Below are 19,824 nucleotides of genomic sequence, written 5' to 3'. Positions count from 1 at the left end.
TTTCTTTGCTAAGATAAGAATTTCCTACTTTGAACAACCTGTTTTTGTCTGTGTCTGTGTCTTCGCATCGTTAAAAATACCTTTCTGCATGGTGACTGTACAAGATCTCCACTCAATCCAGTAATTTTCCACAACACTGTGCAAGATCGCTCCTTCTATCCTTCTGAGGCATTGGGTGTCAATGGCGTCCAGTTTTTTTGTGCTAGAGACTTTGTCTCCGCCCCGTATAGGAAGACGGAGAAGATCAGGGTGTTGTAAGTCTTCAGCTTGGTCGGACAATTGTTAACATCGCCAGACCCTAGTCTAGGGAGGCAAAAGCTGCCGAGGCTATAACTAGTATCCTCTTGATATCATGGTCTGAATTACAGTCTTTCAAGATAGCTGAAGCACTGGACCACCTCGACTGGCTCTCCTCTAATAGAAGGGCATACTGGCTGGTCCAAGAACCAGTTGGTCACTGACTGAGCGACTGGAACTTTGTCTTCAGCCAGCTAACCTTAAGGCCCAGACTTTGGCTCTTTTCATAGAGATCTACAGTGTGCTGACGAGGGCTCCGAAAGTTTTAACGCATTGATGTTTTTTTAATTTCTGCTAGTCGTCGACATGGACAGGTACACAAACCTGCGGAAGCTCGGACAAGGGGCGTTTGGAACGGTATACAAGGCGAAATGTACTACGGACGGTATTACATATGCACTAAAGCGCCTGACTGTTTACAGTAGCGACAGTGCTGAACTAATCCAGAGAGAGATCAACGCCTTACGTCAGGTAAAACTACCGCACACGTCTTGCAAATAAGTCATGAAATAGATCAAGTTATTAGTCTGCTTGTCTTGCATTTGCAATGACTTTTGCATAGAAATACAATATTGTAGTCAACTCGCGGAGTGTTAGCGTTGAACACGGCGGAACCAATAGAAAATGACATGCAACACGTTCTTACTTGTGCTCATAGATACAAGTATAATCTACATCTTCATATAACTACCTTTATATAACCCCATCTGGGGCAAAGCAGGGGGAGGGGGAGTGGAGGTCCCAGGCTGAAGCGAGCAGGCCTCCTGCCAGACCATTCTCCTACACAAAGGGAACCAGAGTATAGTATATACGTATTTACTACTCTGACCTGAGACGGAGGATGACGACAATCGACATATTGGTTACCTTCGCCAATAAGGTTGTCTTTACCTGCACCATGAAAGTTATAGTTTGGGTATCATTTGTGTGTGTGTAGAACACCAGCATAACTCGAGAACGCCTGAATGGATTGTATTGATGTTTGATATGTAAGTAGGTCTTGATGAGACCTGAAAACGGTTAGATTTTGGCCCCCTAGCATCTTGTTACTGTACTGCAGTGGAATTTTCGGGTTTGATATTTCGAGTTCTGGACATTCTGTGGCTATGCTTTTCAAGTGGTAGACAGCTCTTAAGGCCGAGAGTTAGTGAAAATAAGACAAGAAGGGGTCAACGAATTGTCAGGATTTTTGTTAGGTAGATAGCTTCAGATAGTAATACAATGTGGACTCCATTTGCATATGTGATAGGAAAATGCAATTAAAGCCGTCTTTCTCAACATAGATTGTGTACGTCTGTTATTTTGGTGGAGGAGATGATCAACTGATATATTTCATGCAAATAAGGACCTTGTTTGAATAATTGATGACAAACAATGCAAATAAGGTCCTTATTTGCATAATTAATGAGAAAAAATGAATACACCGGTTGTAAAGGTAAAATTATTTGGCGAAGGCATGGGGTCGGGGAACTCTAGTCCCTTCTGCGTAGGAGAATGGCCTGGCACAGAAAGACTGAACTGTGGGTGCCGTCAGGGCATTCCAATTCTAATAAACTTTATTAGGTTCGTATTATTCATCATAATCTATATCTAATAGAAAGGGGTTGCTATTAGGAATAATCAAAAATTGCTTTTGAGAAACTTTCAAGATTTTTTCTGTCTGTTGTTTGTACCAACATCAAGGGAGGCGGTAAACACATCGTCACACGATAGGTAATTGTGATTCCACGAAAACTGTTGGTTTGATGACCGTTCGGTTGTTTCATGAAACATGTAGGTCGGACGTCACCCAAACATCATGCAGTACACAGAAAACTTCATTGGAGACTCTCCTGAGGACACCGCGGCACAGTACAATGTCTGGCTGGTACTGGAATACTGCAACGGAGGCACCTTCGATAGGTACTAGTATGCTATGTTGCGCACTATGTAGTGTATGTTTTAGGACATAGGTGTTTTCTTTTACAACCAGACAGACATCGCAACGTCAGCAGGTGAGAAAAACCGGTTGTGTAAAAGAAAACTCCTATGTCCTATGATCTACCAACTATGTTTTGTTCTTAGATCCTATAGCATGCTGTAGTGAATAATAGAGATGATTACTAAAATAGGCTATCAGTGGGTTATCAGTGATGAACAGCTGACAAGTCTTCTTCCATTTGCATATTATATGCTTATTCAGCACAAAATATTGGTGTTATCATTACTGAAATGGCATTATATTGACAAAGGCGAGTTTTTTCGTCATAACCGCCTTAATTTGCATATTCTATGCATATTGAGCCAAAATAGTGGTGTCATCATTACTAAAATGGCTTAATCCGATTCTTTACCCCTCAAAACATGGGGATAGACACGAAAATCAATTTGATACCATGTGTAATTACTGAGATATTGACGAAAAAAAAGAATTTCCTTAATGGCCGCCTTAATTTGCATATTGTGCGGATTACCCAAGGGTGACAGAGTGGCATACTCCAGATTCTGATAGAGCACACCTAGTACCTCAGAGGTATAGAAACAGCAAAAAACATTGTATGGACCGCATTGCACGCTTATCTGTCTCTGCCACCAGACTACACTACACAATTGCAACAGAGAACAAAACATAACAGGGTGTGAAATTTGCCGAACGTTTCATTGTTTTGTTAACGTTGTTTTTTGGAACAGCTTCATCTTGAGCAGGAATCTGGACCGAACGACCACCCTGCAATTGCTATGTGACATGGCAGAGGGCGTGGCTTATCTGCACGGCAGGAACATTGTCCACAGAGACTTAAAGCCGGAGAACCTTTTGGTGGAAAACTCTGGGCCGCGACCAGTTGTCAAGGTGCACCACGATCATTTTCGCAATTCTAGATGAAGGATATTAAAGGGATCATTTGGCTTGGATATGTTGTGGTCTTGATTTTTGGTGGCAGATAGCAAGGAAGAGGTGATGTATGTTTGGGCCTCCTAGCAGCTTGTAGTTAGTTAAATGCGCGCCAAGCATAGACTATGCAGATGTGAAAGACATTTACATAATCAGAATATTTCATGGAGATATGAGGTCTCCGAACTCTTGTTTGGTATAGGTTGCATTTATATTTACTCAAAGGATCCATGTATAATTTTGACATAAATCACTTCAAAATGCTTTATTGGGGATTTGGGGGTTTTGAGCTTTAGAGGTCATTGGCCCGCCACCTGCAGGTGCACCTGGCTATTAATTTCAATAAAATGAGAAGCTAACCAATCAAATAATCTGAAACTTGGTACACGGGTGCCACGTGGACCCATGGCAATAGGATTTTAGACACACTTTGGCATACGTTGCTTCAAAATGGTTTGTTTGGAGTTTTTTTTTGCCATTTTTCATAAAAACATGTGTAATCTGGAAGAGCCCATTCATGCACGAGGGACATTCTTCCAAATTCAAATTTTTGACTAATTTGATTATAGAAGAACCTATGTTTTGAGAAGAGGTGTTTTTGGATTGGTCTATTTTACTATTTTACATAGGCTGCACTAGAAGAGTCCATCCATTTTTGCAGGGGGACATCATAAACTGGAATTGCATCACGAAGAGTTCATTCTCGGTGACTTTTTTAAAATTCACTTTTGTAACAGTCCATTTTTGCATGGGGTGGGAGATGGGTGAAATGTTCTGCATTTGCTCGCAAATGTTGCCGGTCTAGTCAAGGAGGTTCAACCTCCGTGGTCTAGTTGATTTTATAATATAGTAGCTTCTGTCGTCGAAAAGGTGTTTCATTGCAACTTGCAAATATTAAAAAGCTTCTTACCATGTTCCTCAGATTGCAGATTTTGGTCTAGCCCGTGTTTGTGGACAGACTGGCGCAGGCGGGTTTAATATCAACCAGTACTACATGGACACAATTGCTGGTACTCGGTATTACTGGCCACCTGAGATGTTACGGCATATGCTAGGTAAGACATTCATCCAATGTTTATGGACCAATGATAACAAAAGTACCCACAGTGTAATACCTCCTTTCCACTAGGACGGCGCTCTCGCCGCGCTCCCTCTGCGACATAAAATTTGACAACGAATTGTATAGAAAAGAAACGAATATTTTTACACTTTTTGTGTTTTGTTGTCTTCTCGATCACACTTTTACATTTTGTATGACATACCCAGTTTGAAACCGAAGGTTACACATATCCTACTTAGGTCGCAGTGAGAGCGCATCGCGATTGCCGTCTAGTGGAAAGGGAGCCGAGTGAAATGGACCATAATCCTAACGCAAAAGCTACAATAGCAAACTTCAGGACATTGGACTTTGGAAAAAATAATATACTTGGGGGCAGGAAATGATATCTAATTAAATCTCTTCGGCTTGGCGTTTTTAAGAGGTCAGAGGCTCATTCTGGATTATATCACGATTCCGTCTGTCAGTATAACAAAATATAACATACACTGTGTTGATTGTTCATCCTTATTATAATGTCAACAGCACAGCAAGCCGACCAGGTGACGTACACCGCTAAGACTGACATCTGGGCCATGGGCATCATCATAGCTGCCATCTTGGATCGGATGATAGACCCTTTAAGACCAGGAAAACTTCAGCCTGTCATTCCAGTAGATGAGCAAGCCATGCCCGTGGCTGAGGCCATCCTTAGGTACCCGGGTTTCCCCCTGGCAGACATGCTGATGAAGAGTGAACCACCAGGATCTCGTGTCAAGGTACAAGGAAGAAAAAATAAGAGATAAACAAACAAACAATAAAGATTATGTCCAAGCAGATGTGTGATTCGGCTCAATCACATGTACATGTTTTCGTGGTTTGTAATTTTAGTACGTAACGGTATCCTTTTTTAAAAAAACTCTTATCTCTTATATCATCCTTAACAATTGTGACACTGTCCGGGTGATATGGAATATTGTATTCTATCTTCTTGCTTAAAAAAAAAGAAATGGCATAATTGTAAATGTCTTATTTGTCTCAAATCAAATGGAGTCTTTGCCCCCCCCCCCCCCCTAAAAATTGGCACAGTCTCTTACAGTGATACTGATCCCAAAGTTTTAATTGAAACAGTGTGTAAGCCTGACTCTTCTTTCTCACAGGACCTAGCCCTGTCCATGTTGGCAGTGAACCCTCACCAGAGGCCAACATCTGACCAGGTCCTTCGCAGCCTCAGACACATCACCAACCCATCTAACAGGTTTCAGCAGCTGCTACTATGTTGCAGCCAAGATATCCAGTTGACATTCGTCATCATTGAAAATATAATTCCTCTTTTGTGACTCAACTGAGAAACCCCCTAAAATAGAAAAAGGTGTACATGTACTCAGAAACCAAGGTGACAAATTAAGAGATTAGGGCCGAACAGCACCTGGTAAATCACAGAATCCATTGCAAATTGTGATTTATATCATAGAGATTATAATAATTGACCTCCTTGATAATATCGCAGCTGCATAGCCTGGTATCCAGCCGTAATATAGCTCCCGGGTCTCTTCTATCCTCTTCGTAATTGCGAAGAGGATAGAAGAGACTCGGGAGCTATATTACGGCTGGATACCAGGCTAGCAGCTGCAGTGATTGTGTTTCAGACTGTTCCTGCTTTCAAAATTCCTTCTCTTGCAGGGCAAATGTCCCAGGGCCTCCAGCAATGCCGCCACCAGTTCCGCACATTCCATCGATGCCTGCACCACCTCCTTACACCTCATCGCTACCACCTTCTTATTCGTCAGCGATGCGCTCTCCTTGCCCTTTGGCAAGGCCCCCATCACCTATGCACACCGTTGTGGAGATCCCGGTTGAGAGTTCAGAACGTGACTCTGAAAATCAGACATCTTGGTAAGCAGTCCCATCTGTTGATATGCACAAGTAATTCTCGCTGTCTACATTTTTCTTCTGACGTCACTGTCTTGCTTCTGAATTTCAGTGTCGCAGCTACATTAGAGGGGACAAGGTGGGGATACAATCATGGGTAATTGATTAGACTTTGTAAATGGTCAGATGAAACTACTGAGTGAATGTCATCCAGACACAACACCTGACAGACTAATATTCTTGAAATTTTTGATCTTCTTAATTCATTTCAGGTGTAGTACATTGTGCAACGTTACATGACGGTCATGTTCTAGCCATCTCTAAACATTGTTTTACTCAGTATTGCACAATAGATGAACAAGAGATAATCTTCCACTCCTGATATTGAACTCCATATAGTATCGCCCGCTGCTGTGCCACATGTTGGAAGTGGGACTCCAACATGAAGTATTACTCCATGCGTGGGAAAGGTCCTGGATGGGTGATTGTGCTGCTGGTTCTGTGGGTTGTCTTCCTCGCAGTAGTTATTCTCTTGTCCCCTCTCATTTATTGCCTTCTCAAATGTGCTGAGTGTTGTGGTTGTTGGGATGGTACTTAATTCTTGTTATTTCATTTTTTCCTTGTGTCTACTGAAATTCTAGAAATAAGTACCAGGTACTAATCATTGCAAAGGACCTACAAAGGAAGACTTTACAAGTAGTACACTACCGTCGTTGTCAACCTTATCAACAAAAATTCTATATACATTTCTTCTACCTAGTAACTATGTTAGAGAATGAAGTAAAATAGCCACAACAACAGAGACCCATTAATCCAGGTTCCCGGGAACAGAATGTTTTTGTCCCTTATTGTTGAGTCTTATTAATATATCTTTTTTGAGCGCTGATGTCATTCTATCAGTGTTATTGGCACATAAAATACATTGTACGTATGCCATCCTCTGGTATGAAGCAGACATTGATGAATGTTTTGTAGGTCTGTGTTATAAAATATTATGTAACATATATCATATACAATCTCTTAGATATTCAGTATAGAAGTATTTGAAAATATATTAACACGGCTTATATTACATGTATGTGCCTGCAACTGAATAGAATATTTGGGAGAAATAGGCTTGCACTGAATAAATACAGATTTCAGCAACACTGTACATGACTGTGCTTTTTAATCATTATTGTACCTTTGTAGTGTTGGATACTTTTGATAACTTGTAGACAAGATCATCAACTGATACAATATATGCAAATAAGGTCACAATCAATGAGAAACCTTTATGATATGTTGGGTGTAAGGTTGATAGGTCATATGGCAAAGGTATGCGATTGCAGCAAATTCAGGTACAGGTCCGGACCTGAACCTGATTCTGTGAAAGCTTGTGAATGGCCAATACTCAAAACAATGGTCTATTTTGCTACAAAGGATTCTGTTTGGTGGAGTATCCAACTTACACTGGCATTTTAAAATCCTTCATGTTAACATCACTAACTGCCTCTGTTAACTTAGACTAAGTTTGTCTGTAGAAACATGGTAAAATTAGCCTATCAATTCTCCTCTACTTTGCTCTTGTTACCTGTGGACCAGTAAGCCCTAAAACATGTGAATGCCTGCCAGTATAATCTGTTCATTTTCTAATCAGTCCAATATCCGGTCCACTGAAGTTCCATTTTGTGCATTGTGTATATATTATGTATTGGCTGAGCCTGTTCCATTGATAGTGTATTGTGTATATGCTAATGGCACAATCGTTTTTAGCTAAAAGCTATCAAATAGCTGTCACCTTGTTGCTCCATATACGTATAGTACAGTCATGTCACATAATACCATCTTCAGTGCATTGTATGTGTTATTCGGTCTTGCAAAAGTTTCTACCAACAATCTACCGCAGTCTGTTAATGTTGATGTTAAACACCCATATAGGATGGCCTGCTGCTGTGCTGCATGTTGGAAGTGGGACTCGGACAAGAAGTTTTACTCCCTGGCTGGGAAAGGTCTCGGATGGGTGATTGTGCTGCTGATCATGTGGGTTATTGCCATCGCAGTAGTGTTTTATCTTTTTCCCATCTTCTTTTGCTATTACTTGTATTGTCATAAGCATTGTTGTGATGACTCCTAATTCTTCAGTTTCCTTTCAATTGTGTTTACTCGAATCTGACATTCTTAGACTTACTGACCATTGACCGTTTGCAAAGGAGTCATGATTCTCATGAAACAAGACTGGTACAGCACTGCATGGGCCCAACAGTAATGACAAAATGGAGAAAGATACAACTAATTCTCTGGGAAACTGAAACAACTTTTGGCCCTGTGCAAAGAATGTAAAGATTACCAAGAATACAGTGCCATAGAGATAAATCCCAGGCTACCATAGTGTCAATGGAACGAGGGACTTACATTTTTTGTCGTGTTGCAGCCAGCTGTGACGTCATGGGCAGTACCTGCTTGTCCATAAGTCTGTAACATATTCTATAACATAGAATAGATTGGTGGCATACAAACTGGAACCTGACACGTAGGTCACTGCATATGATTGTTGTTTTTTCTATTCTTGTTAATACACTAATGAGGGATTGTACATTTTAGGTCAGTAAATTGACTATTACATGTATATGAAATGGGACATAGTACAATGTATAACAAAGGAATATTGAACTCTATTTGTTTATTGCACATGTTTTAAGACTTAGTCATAGGACAAACAAACATCATTCATATTACTTAATGTACATTTCATAGATTGTCTTTCTTGTTTTATTATAGCAGTCTGAAAAGAAATACATTGTGTACATGAACAGAAAAACATAAATATATTGAAAAATCAAAGGTTTCACTGACTTTACATTTAGTACATAGTTCTCATTTTAGCTTTCACTATGTTCATCGGGATTGCAATTCAGTCACTATTAAGCAAAAGTAAATATATTTTATCTTAAGCTATATAACAGTCAAAATACAAAAATGTACAACCACACAATGTCGGATATATTACGCAGAGATGTACTGTACACTGTTAACACTATAAATCACAGGAGCAAGGAGTAAGCTAACAAGTGTGGTAGCTATCTAATAGTTATCAATGTTGCACTTTTTTACACAAATTTTGTACCATATAACACAGACTGCCATATGCATAACATGCACAGTAAAATCATTACAGGCAAAGTATGTACATGATGAAACATGCCTTCAATGAATAAAATACATTGTATTTTACTTCTTTGATTTACCGTGGAGCAAGCAGCATGGGCAAAATCATATACAATGGCCCGAATGGGCATAACATTGAAATCAACATCTTTACAAGGCTAAGCTGTTGTAAGTTGTCTCTTTACTGTCAAATTTAATCTGCTCTGATTACAAATTAAAAGTTGCATATGTTTCCAACAAAGCTACCTCTAAGTGCTACTTTAAAAAAACTATTTATACTTTTTATAACGGTTTACAAGAGATGTTGTTATCCACTATTTTCTATTCTAACCAAGGACAAAAGATTGATTCTGTAACTATGGTTACAGAGCCTCAAAGTGAAAGTGATGAGCCTCTTGTCTTCTCTCCTTCTGGTCATGTCTCTGTGGGGAAAAAATGACACAAGAACAACTCATAAAACATATGTTAAGTTTGTTCTATTGGGCAATAAAAGCACCTATAGATGTACTCCAAATAATGTCAATACTTTCTCGCCATATACCTGTAGTGTGATTTATATCATGCCCAAGCCGTATCTTCATTTTACAGCGTTGTTTCAACCAGTCCGTACTTTAAGGTACCGCCCAGGGCTCCGACCTAGGACCCGCGGTTGGGCCGTACTTAGGGCAATACAGAATACCCATTTTTAAAATTCTATATGTATATGATTGGCTAAACAAAGTACATGTTGTTGAAACATAGAGGAATGTCATCCTTACATCTTAATCGTACATGTGCTTATTACAGCCTGCTTGAAAATCCTACAAATTGTACTTTGTCCTCTCCACCATGAAATCATCAAACCACAAAATTTCATAAGCACAAACATCTTCTTTTACCCCTGCTACGAAAGTTTCAGCAAACTTCATGGATTCTATAGTGTGCCTTTGAAACATCCTTACCCTCTCCTTCCAGTGCAGCCCTCCCACGATCCCAGCTATGAACATACAGGTGCCCAACAGTGCACCAGCTGTCAGCAGGGCCTGTTGGCCGGGGGTCACCAGTAACTTGTTCAACCACCTGTACAGACATGGACAGGAGTCATTGTGATTAACGGCTGGTATTAAATGTTTATTCTTTTATTAACTCCTTTAGCTGTCACATGAATCTGCGACAGCTACTCTTCCAGGAGTAACAAAATTACACAGAAAACATACACTGGGCATAACATACACAGCGTCTTTGTACTACCGTATATTCTCGAATAAAGTACGCACTTTTTTAACTTTTCAAAATTGAAAAGGTGCTGCAAGTTGTTGCCAAAGTTGGGGTGCGTACTTTATTTGAGGTTACTGCACAGATAAATGGTAAGAAAAGCCTAAAATAAAGCAAGGTGGAGCTACACTTCTAGTAATGTTTCAAAACATACACATTGTTGTTGTCTTGAAGTTGTCTAAACATGAAACAAAGAAATTGTCTTAACATGATTTACATATTAACAGTGGCATTTGCATACAATCCTTTTGAGTTAGTGACTTTGACTTGTACAACTGGTTTTGCCTGATTTCTTCTACCAGTTCTCAGTGATTTTTATAATTTGCAGCAGGCAATTCACAAGTTTATAGAGACAATGACAGTGTAAACCCAGGTTACTTTATGCAAAATGACCTGGGGAAAACATCATAAATTCGAATTTATTTAGTTAAAGGTCTGTTCAAAACTGGTGGAGAAGGGGTGCGTACTTTATTTGAGTTTTTCCATTTTACCTTTCAGTCCCAAAGATCTGTCTAAGACTTGTCCAAAATCAGGGGTGCGTACTTTAATTGGGGTGCGTACTTTATTCGAGAATATACGGTAGGGACTTTATTAAATGTGTCCTGACTATGTTAAAACATTTCTTATCAGCTTAACTGTCCATTGCATTGCTGAACTTTTCCTAATCATACATCATCACACATGGGTGACTCAACCTCTTAAAACAGTGGTACATTTCCACTCAATCCCACTGACAACTTTTCAAGTTGAAGATAATAAGTTTACCATGTGTTAAATAAAGGGACAACAGGCAATCTACAGATGATTACTACATGTAGTAATCTGATAGGACATTACTGAAATCCGGCCTTACTGGTCTGGCTGGTCCATGGGTTGTGGGATGATGATGAGTTGAGAGTTGGGAATGATGGAGGTCCAGCGTCGCACACGTGGTTCCTTGAGTAGCAGGGAAACAATGTGTCAGAATTATCAACCAAGATTTACAAGTAAAACAAAAATACATATCTGTTGGAGTAATAGGAATATCAAAAAGGTATGAAACAATTGAGACTCCGAAATTCGGTTTCAACTTTATTCGTCTTTCTCAATCATGAGTGAGATTGGACTCCTCCTCCTTTTATACCTTTTCTATGCCTCAGTAGTGCAGAGCGCCCTATGTGTTACAGTAATAGGAAGTTATAGGAACTGATACAGCAATAGGAACTCTCAAAGAATCGAAGCAAAATCTAATGTCTACATTAAGTATTTTGTACTTGAAGGTGACTTACTTTGCCAGGTGGTGCGGGTATTTCCACCCAGAGTTCATCCACAAAGTTGGGAGTTCTCCCCAGCCCAAACACGGTGTAGGGCAGCTGTAGGGCCAGGTGGGCCGTCTGACTCAGCTGGGCAGCTGAACATACAATGCAACTAGGAATATTATATGTGTGTGGCTTCAAAAAGCAGCAAGCATCATGTTGATTGTTCTAGAGCTGTAAACTAAGTATATTTGTAATGTTAACCATTCTTTTTTGGCCAGGTACCCAAAGTCAGCTTCATTTAAAGAATGATCCTCATGATTATGACAATTGGCTACATGAATTGCCTAATAGTATGCTGAACATTGTCAGTCATTGTTAATGATAACAGGAATAGTTGGTTACTGGGAGCTAAGTTTCACAATCATAAACAGGGAAGACAAACTTGATTTACCATATATCGGTGTTAAAAAGTTTTTTAGGGGATGGCCAATACATGTACCTGAGCTTGTCTGTGTGGTTCCATCTGACCCTGTTGTTTTGTACCACACCAAAGGACCAGGCTGGTTCACACCGTATGGCTGGAGGAAAACAGAAAACAGGAAAGACACATATAAGCAGCTCACAATTTGCAAACTTGGATAAAAAGATATCAAAGGAATATGCAAATTCTCAATTTTCAGGCCCTAAATCTTATCTGTTTTCTTCACTTTGTGGTCCTGGGCAGATGAATAATTTGAAACCTTGTCTTTCGTGTTGGCCTATGATACAATCAGTCAGCATCGCTCAATGAACATATCAGGATAATATGTTAAGGAGGTTGGACGAATCAAGAATGTCTTATTTGTGTACTGACCTTGCCAGACTTGCAGTCAGAGAAACACAGTCCACTCAACACTGAAACAGAATTTGAAACATTTATGATTTTATATGGTCACATATTGTGTGTGAACAAACATACAACAATGCCTTTACTTGTGAGAGAATTTGTAAAGAAATATCATTTACTACAGAGTGAACAGTCTAATATAATATACAGATGTACAGGACGTCTTGCATAGTCTATACTCACCCATAATCTTGAGGAAACAGACATCCTCGCTGAAGCTGTTCTCCAGAGCGTGCAGCTGGAAGTCCTTCCCCTGTCCCTGGTCACTCATCAGCACGATGTCCAACACACCCTGAACAACACAAACACACAAGTTCATCAAATTACAATTAGTACTGCTGTTCTCATTATTAGGTTGCCACATTATTTTGTTCAATAACTCAACTGCCATGCACCAGACTGTAATGATGCCTGTGAATGATTGAACCCACCTTGTCTGTATTTCATATATGTAAATGTATTTAAGTTCGCGGGGATTAATTTTGCGGTAGCGGGAAAATTGAGTTTTCCCAGTGGTTTTAAGTTCGCGGTAGCGCATAGACTGCAGTCTCGCACTATAATAGAAAAACGTTCGCGGTGGTTTTAAGTTCGCGGTGGTTTTAAGTTCGCGGTGGTTTTAAGTTCGCGGTGGTTTTAAGTTCGCGGTGTAGCGGCCACCGCAAAAACCGTGAACATAAAACCACTGCAAACATTTCTGCATTTACAGTATTGTACGATCAGGGGATTCAGGAGGAGAAGGAGAAAACAAATATTTGTAGTGTCATTATCCTGTAGCTGGGCACAAAAAGAGAAAAATAAAACCATCACATTCAAAACCACGTTACGATTTACAGTACTACAGATGGTATCAAAAAATACCATCGGATTGTTTCCATTATCATTTCTCTTCCATCCCTTTTCTGTCATTTACCATTTCATAAGCCACCCCTACAGTTGACAGCCTTACCTTTTCAAACAAGTCGAAGAAGGTAGCGACGGTGACGTTTGGTACACCAGTGATAGGCTGGACAGTAAAGGTTCTGCCTCCAGGTGTGCAGCTGCCAGCTTCCACACAGGGACTGTTGATCAGGAGTGCTGCCCTCCTCTCAGGACCCCTGAAAACATTGGTAATACAAGGTAAAGCTGTCTCACCCTCTATAGAGATGAAGCATTACATATCAAAGGAGTAAGTTAACGATGCACAGTAAAGGTTCTGCCTCCAGGAGTGCAGCTGCCAGCTTCCACACATGGACTGTTGATCAGCAGTGCTGCCCTCCTTTCAGAACCCCTGAAAACATTGGTAATACAAGGTAAAGCTGTCTCACCCTCTATAGAGATGAAGCATTACATATCAAAGGAGTAAGTTAACGATGCACAGTAAAGGTTCTGCCTCCAGGAGTGCAGCTGCCAGCTTCCACACATGGACTGTTGATCAGGAGTGCTGCCCTCCTCTCAGAACCTCTGAAAACATTTGATAATATGGGGTAAAGCTATCACCCTTTGTAAAGATGGGGCAATACAAAAGGATTAAGTTAATGATGGACAGTAAAGGTTCTGCCTCCGGGTGTACAGGTAGCAGCAGCCACACACGGACTAGTGCTGCCCTCCTTTCAGGACATCTGAAAACATTGGTATAGCTGTCTCACCCTCTATAAAGATGAAGCATTACACAAGGAGGAAGTTAACAATGGACATTGGAAAAGTACAAGAGGCACTTAGCATGAAAAAGTCAAGCGATGGAACTTCTAACCCTGTATATAGCCCTATATATACACCCCTGTATAGGCTGTATCACAAAGTATATCTGTTCCTGAATTACATGACCAAAGTTTTATCCACCCACATACTTGTCAGTGCGGACTTGTATGACAGCCAGGGCATCAGGGTACCCGTCTAGTTTGTGGTCTCTCCTACGAGAGATTGAAATTCCAGTTCTGGTAAAATTCCAATCTCTCGTAGGAGAATTTTGGATTCCCCTTGGACTGTTTGGAATTCCAATCTCACCTAGGAGAATTCCAAATTCCCCTGGATTCCAATGTCCCCTGTGACAAACTTATCTATTCATGAATTACATGACCAAAGTTTGATACAAACACATACTTATCAGTGCGGACTTGTATGACAGCCAGGGCATCAGGGTACCCGTCCAGGTTGTGGTCCCCCATACGGAGGGTGATGGGCAGGTGGCCGACAGTGGGGGGCACAAATCCCCAGGTCACGTCATCCCAGGCAGCCGACTTCAGTACCAGAGACCACTGCAGGGCAGAAAGTGGGAGTGAAAAAAAAGGTAAGTGACCTTGAACTACTCAAGTTCAATGAAGTGCTAATCTTCTACTGGTCATGACAGAGTAGACAGATGCTATGTACAATATTTACAGAACATCGAGCAGATTAAAGTTGGACTGAGCAGAGCACTTTGGACTAATTCTTGTAGCTATTCACAGACTACACCTATATATCAGATATTTTGTGAAAATGTTTATTGAAAGCTGATTAATATGTAGAATGCAATTAGATGTCTCCAGGAACAACGTCAATTCTGCAGAATTCTGCAGAATTCTGGGAACTTAAGCCAGAATTCTGCAGAATTCTGGGAACCTGAGCCAGAATTCTGCAGAATTCTGGGAACCTGAGCCAGAATTCTGCAGAATTCTGGGAACCTGAGCAGAATTCTGCAGAATTGACGTTGTTCCTGGAGACATCTAATTGCATTCTACATATCAATTACCTTTCAATATACATTTTCACAAAATATCTGATATATAGGTGTAGTCTGTGAAAAGCTACAAGCATTAGTCCAAAGTGCTCTGCTCAGTCCAATTTTAATCTGCTTGATGTTACAGGTTTATGCCTGCCTACTACCTAAGTGCTTAGGCCAAGGACTGGCGCCTTGATGCTCCTCTCTGTCAGGACTCTCCAAGTTGCACAGTCTTTTGCACTTGTTTCTGCAGACTTAAGACTCATTCCAGTGTCTTAAGAAATCTGGTCCTTCCATCCTTCAGGGGTCTCCCCATGGCCTTAGGTTTTGATATTCCTGGTAGCAGGCTTACAAGGTTTATTGCACTGGGCAAATTCCTGTAGCTCTTTTTGACAAGCACAATGATCAGTGAACCACGAATTAATATCCTGTCCTACGAACTGCAATCCTTTCCAGTACCATACATGCCGGGTGAGTGACCCTTTCAAGTTTTATTCAATTTCATTTATCACTACCTTACCTGATTATCCAGATAGGCATAGACAGAACTCTGGTGACAGTCTGCAGTCTCACATATGGGCAGGAGGTGGTCTTGTTTCCCATTGCCATCTGATGTACAAAGTACAAAAAAAATTAAACATATCCACTTTGTTTAGCACAGTAGGCACTTCTCCCTGCTGCTTAACCCAGTGACCAATACAAATTTTGTGTCCAAACGTTATCCCAGTAGGAAGTAGGTTAACTTTGCTTATTTGCTAATTTGCAGAAAGCCCCTACAAAACTAACCATCTAGACAAATACAAAATGCATACATTTATGTACCATGCTAGCGATTCCATGGGGTTCAAGCATCACCAACTGACCAGTCTAAAAAGTCTAAAGTTTTCTCCAAACTTTTCAGCCTAGCGGTTAGTGTATTGTGTCCGTGGGCTGGTGGGCCCAGGGTTCGAATCCCTGAAGCAAGGAAACTGTACTACTCACGTCTTGTGTTCCAGTGTTCCCACACCTTAATCCCACTGCTACACTACCTGATAGTGTATTCAAATGTTCCTTCTATGTTTACTTCCAAGTACATACCTATGTCTGCAAAAGCTGACTGTCCTATGTGGGCTATGGTCACACCTGGAGGTGGATAGAGGTGTTGTCCATCCCAGGTAAATACTCCATTCTACAGAAGGGAAGAGCGTCATTAGAATGGGGATTTTGTAGCCTGAATAAATCTTGCTTATTTGAACCCGCTCAACATCTGCTGGCCTGAGTTTGTGTTACACAGATTAGGGATTTCGCATCTTTACCAAGCCTTGCTTTACAGCAGTGCTAAGTATTTGAAGATATGCCTGTATATTTGTATAATACTCCTCTAGCATACATCAAATACTGAAAAGTCCCAAGAACATGAAAAAGTCAAACCTAAAGAATTGACTACTGATGCACAAGAACCACCCGGCTGTAGCGATCCCTTAGATCATTTATCCTGTTGACCAAAGTCACTAGAGTACATATAGTCGCTATCATAAACATGTTTGGCTGCACATATACTACTGCAAACAATAAGTCATACTAATACTGCATCATACTACATGTACTATCTTCTTCTAGCATAAAGAGAAGCCTTGACTATAGTTCAACTGTCACCATGGTTATGAGAAGTTAGACTATACCTGATTTTCCCACACTTCAAACGAGAATGTGGAGGAAGACTCATTTCTTGTTGTGAGCAACAGATCTGTAAAATGAAAGCAAAGATGTGAATTTCCTTTACTTAAATCATATATGATCTACATTATAGTTAGATTAGCAATAATCACTATATTGGAGACCACAATATGCAGTTTTTGATAATCTAATTCCAGGGAAAATACATTTCTTTGGTGCAGTAGAGCACATTCTGCAGTGTTTTCAGTTCTTGCGGGAGACCTCACTGGAAAAACAATGCATGAACTTCATGAATACTTGTTGATTCACAATACATTTCTTTTTTTTCTTTATTTCAAATCTATATCCATGTATTGAAGGTTAGCTATCAGCGTCATAATCAAACACGAAACAACATAATTTGGATTTGACATCATATTACCAGGAAAGCGGTTGGTTCCGACGAGGTCCAGAAAAGCGTTGGAGTGCGGACGTCTGAGCGGCAGGAACAGGGTATCGTTGCGCCCGTCTAAGGGCTGACAGCTCACATTGCCTTGATTTCTGCAACAAATAAAGACCACAGGAAGGTTTACTCAACTAGGCTAAAGCCTGTTACTTGAGATTGTATGCTTGTGTCACAGTTTACATCCATCCTGAATGGAATGTGTTAGGAGGGACATCAAGGTGTGCGGTCTAACTAGGGTGAGCCTGCTGGACAGAGCCGCATGAAAGCGCGCTGTGAAGACTGGCCGACTGCTGCCTACTCGTGTCAGGGATCCCAGCAGCAGTGTAATCAAATACTGGATACTACTACTGCAGTTTATCACCGTAGTGTAATGGTCTAGAAAAGTGGTAAAACTCACGTCGCTCCCCAGTTACAAGACTTTATTACCTAAAACAGACAATACCAAACGTGACTTACCTCTATAAAAATTGAACCCCAACTATTCAAAAGTGAAACGACCGCCTCTAGAAGGTAATTGGAGAAGTGGTATTCTATTCTACCTTGCATGAATGTAACTACATGATATACTGCCACTGTATACAATGTTGTAAGGGCATAAAAATGACAATTTGTTTTCTCTTCAGTATTTGCATTACATCTAGAATAATGTATGACTAGAATAATGTATGACTATGATCTTCTGTCTTACCTGTCTAGAATTTCACAGAATACCCGATGACCCTCCACCGTTTCTCCAAAGATGTCTGGAATCATGTTACCATTGGAACTGGTGGAATAGAAATGAAAACACATCAATGAGGCTTTGGATATATTCATGACAAGGTTCTGAAGTGACTATCACAAGGACTTTTTCTGGAAAATTATTTCTATTTCTTCGAACATTTACAGATATCTCCAGATATTTCCAAATACACACTGTCAGTATACCAGAACTTTAAGTCATCAATTTAAGTTTTAAAGTCAAGTATAGAGTACTTACTCCATCACCAAGGGTTCGTCTGTAAAGGACACTGGCAGGGTGACAGAGGCACCTGCATGGAAAAAACAGATACAGTATAGAGTTATGGAAACACAAAATCCTATATAAAGTCATAGCTGTGTAAGATGGTTACCGGGGAGATATAACATCTGGTCTATGTAGACAAGTGGTCACAGAATTCGAAATGTGAAAAAATTATTAAAAGAAAAAATGTGTTGAAAAGTGGTGGAAAAAAACACCTATTGATTTTGTCCTCCCCCAGAAGATGTGCACTTTGGTTGCCATGGTGTTGCTAGGCATGGTCGTCACCAGGATGTCCATCTGTGAGTCTCCATCATAGTCACCTGGCACAACACCTGTCATGGTCTCATTCCTGTGCGACATGAACAACAAATCAATACAGCACCTCTACTGATGCTTTTGATGATGCCTGATGATGGTAAAAAAGTGCACTGCAGCTTGCTGTGTCTGGGCACACTGAGACATATCACAATTCCAAAGGACAAATGCAGTCCTTTGAACAATGTGCCTACTAGTATTGGGGTCTTCAAATAAAGATGGAAATGGTTGTTGTAAAACTCACATGTCCAGCTGGAGCCGTCTGTCCTTCTCGAAGTACTGGGGATGCTTGTCTTTCATCAGTAAGATGTCCAGGTGCCGTCCTAGACAAAAAAGACAGTAAGAGCATGTATTTTAAGATCATGTATTCTGAAATCAATAACATTATTCCGTGAATTCTTTCATTTTTAAGGACAAAAGAAAGAGATGTCAGTATCATGTAACTGCAAAAATAAAATCACTGGAAGCATTTCAATACTTACAGTAACACCATGAAGCATAAAACGACAGGAAATTTCGTCTAATTTATCATAATTTGACAGCTGTCAATAAAAAATATAACGGTCCCTAGCTAGGCTCACCCTGGTTGGTCAAAACAAACAGGTCCGTTTGTTTGTCGGAGTTGAAGTCGCCGACCGCAGCTATGGTGCCGTGGTTCAGGTGGTTGGGGAAGACGGTCTCCGTGACGTCCGTTAGTCCGCAACAGTGCAGGAAAACGTTCGACAAGACGAGCAGCGACGCAAAAAGTTGTGAGGACCACATCCTTCTATAATTGGTTGGTACGTGGTGGCAGTACAGGAGTTTCCGACATTCGCTTCACCTTATGAAATGGTTACTTCACGGTTCACCGCATTTCTCGTATGATATTACAAGATTTCTCTGTGCATGAATTACATTAGGGCATTAAAGGTTCAGTTGTGAGCCACGTTGGTTCCGGTAATAGACGTCGAGCGACGTTCAAACAAAATTTTGGGAACAGAAAAATAAATCAGTCGTAAGAAACAGAGATTGCAACCTTTGACCTGTGCAGACTGTACCACCACGCTTAAAGGGGTGTTGAAATGTTTTAAGTTTAGTGGTCACGAATACGTCTAGTACAAATACTCATATGATACAATATAAAACA

At 40.5% G+C, this 19,824-nt stretch overlaps 2 protein-coding genes across 2 annotated transcripts; one reads left to right on the top strand and one right to left on the bottom strand.

Annotated features, from left to right (window-relative positions):
• The first annotated feature begins 2,979 nt into the window (after window positions 1–2,979).
• LOC118417130 (serine/threonine-protein kinase pdik1l-B-like) lies at window positions 2,980–8,601 on the top strand. Its single transcript, XM_035822538.1, has 6 exons — window positions 2,980–3,127; window positions 4,092–4,224; window positions 4,752–4,984; window positions 5,366–5,463; window positions 5,889–6,101; window positions 7,998–8,601. Exons 1-6 carry the CDS (start codon window positions 3,023–3,025, stop codon window positions 8,191–8,193), a joined length of 978 nt encoding a protein of 325 aa, XP_035678431.1. The 5' UTR covers window positions 2,980–3,022; the 3' UTR covers window positions 8,194–8,601.
• A 916-nt stretch (window positions 8,602–9,517) lies between these two features.
• Window positions 9,518–19,460, bottom strand: LOC118417524 (T-cell immunomodulatory protein-like). The gene is made up of 18 exons (XM_035823108.1): window positions 19,280–19,460; window positions 18,943–19,021; window positions 18,599–18,732; window positions 18,360–18,411; window positions 18,069–18,146; window positions 17,357–17,475; window positions 16,941–17,005; window positions 16,357–16,447; window positions 15,800–15,888; window positions 14,682–14,836; window positions 13,549–13,696; window positions 12,786–12,894; window positions 12,570–12,610; window positions 12,216–12,294; window positions 11,747–11,868; window positions 11,332–11,414; window positions 10,166–10,283; window positions 9,518–9,646 (listed from the first exon to the last, which is right to left on the bottom strand). Exons 1-18 carry the CDS (start codon window positions 19,458–19,460, stop codon window positions 9,587–9,589), a joined length of 1,803 nt encoding a protein of 600 aa, XP_035679001.1. The 3' UTR covers window positions 9,518–9,586.
• Window positions 19,461–19,824: the final 364 nt, after the last annotated feature.

This window comes from Branchiostoma floridae, chromosome 6 (assembly GCF_000003815.2).
Source record: "Branchiostoma floridae strain S238N-H82 chromosome 6, Bfl_VNyyK, whole genome shotgun sequence".
In the NCBI taxonomy this organism is placed as follows: Eukaryota; Metazoa; Chordata; class Leptocardii; order Amphioxiformes; family Branchiostomatidae; genus Branchiostoma; species Branchiostoma floridae.
The sequence above is the reverse complement of the archived record's forward strand: the minus strand, read 5'-3'. Positions and strand labels throughout refer to the sequence as shown.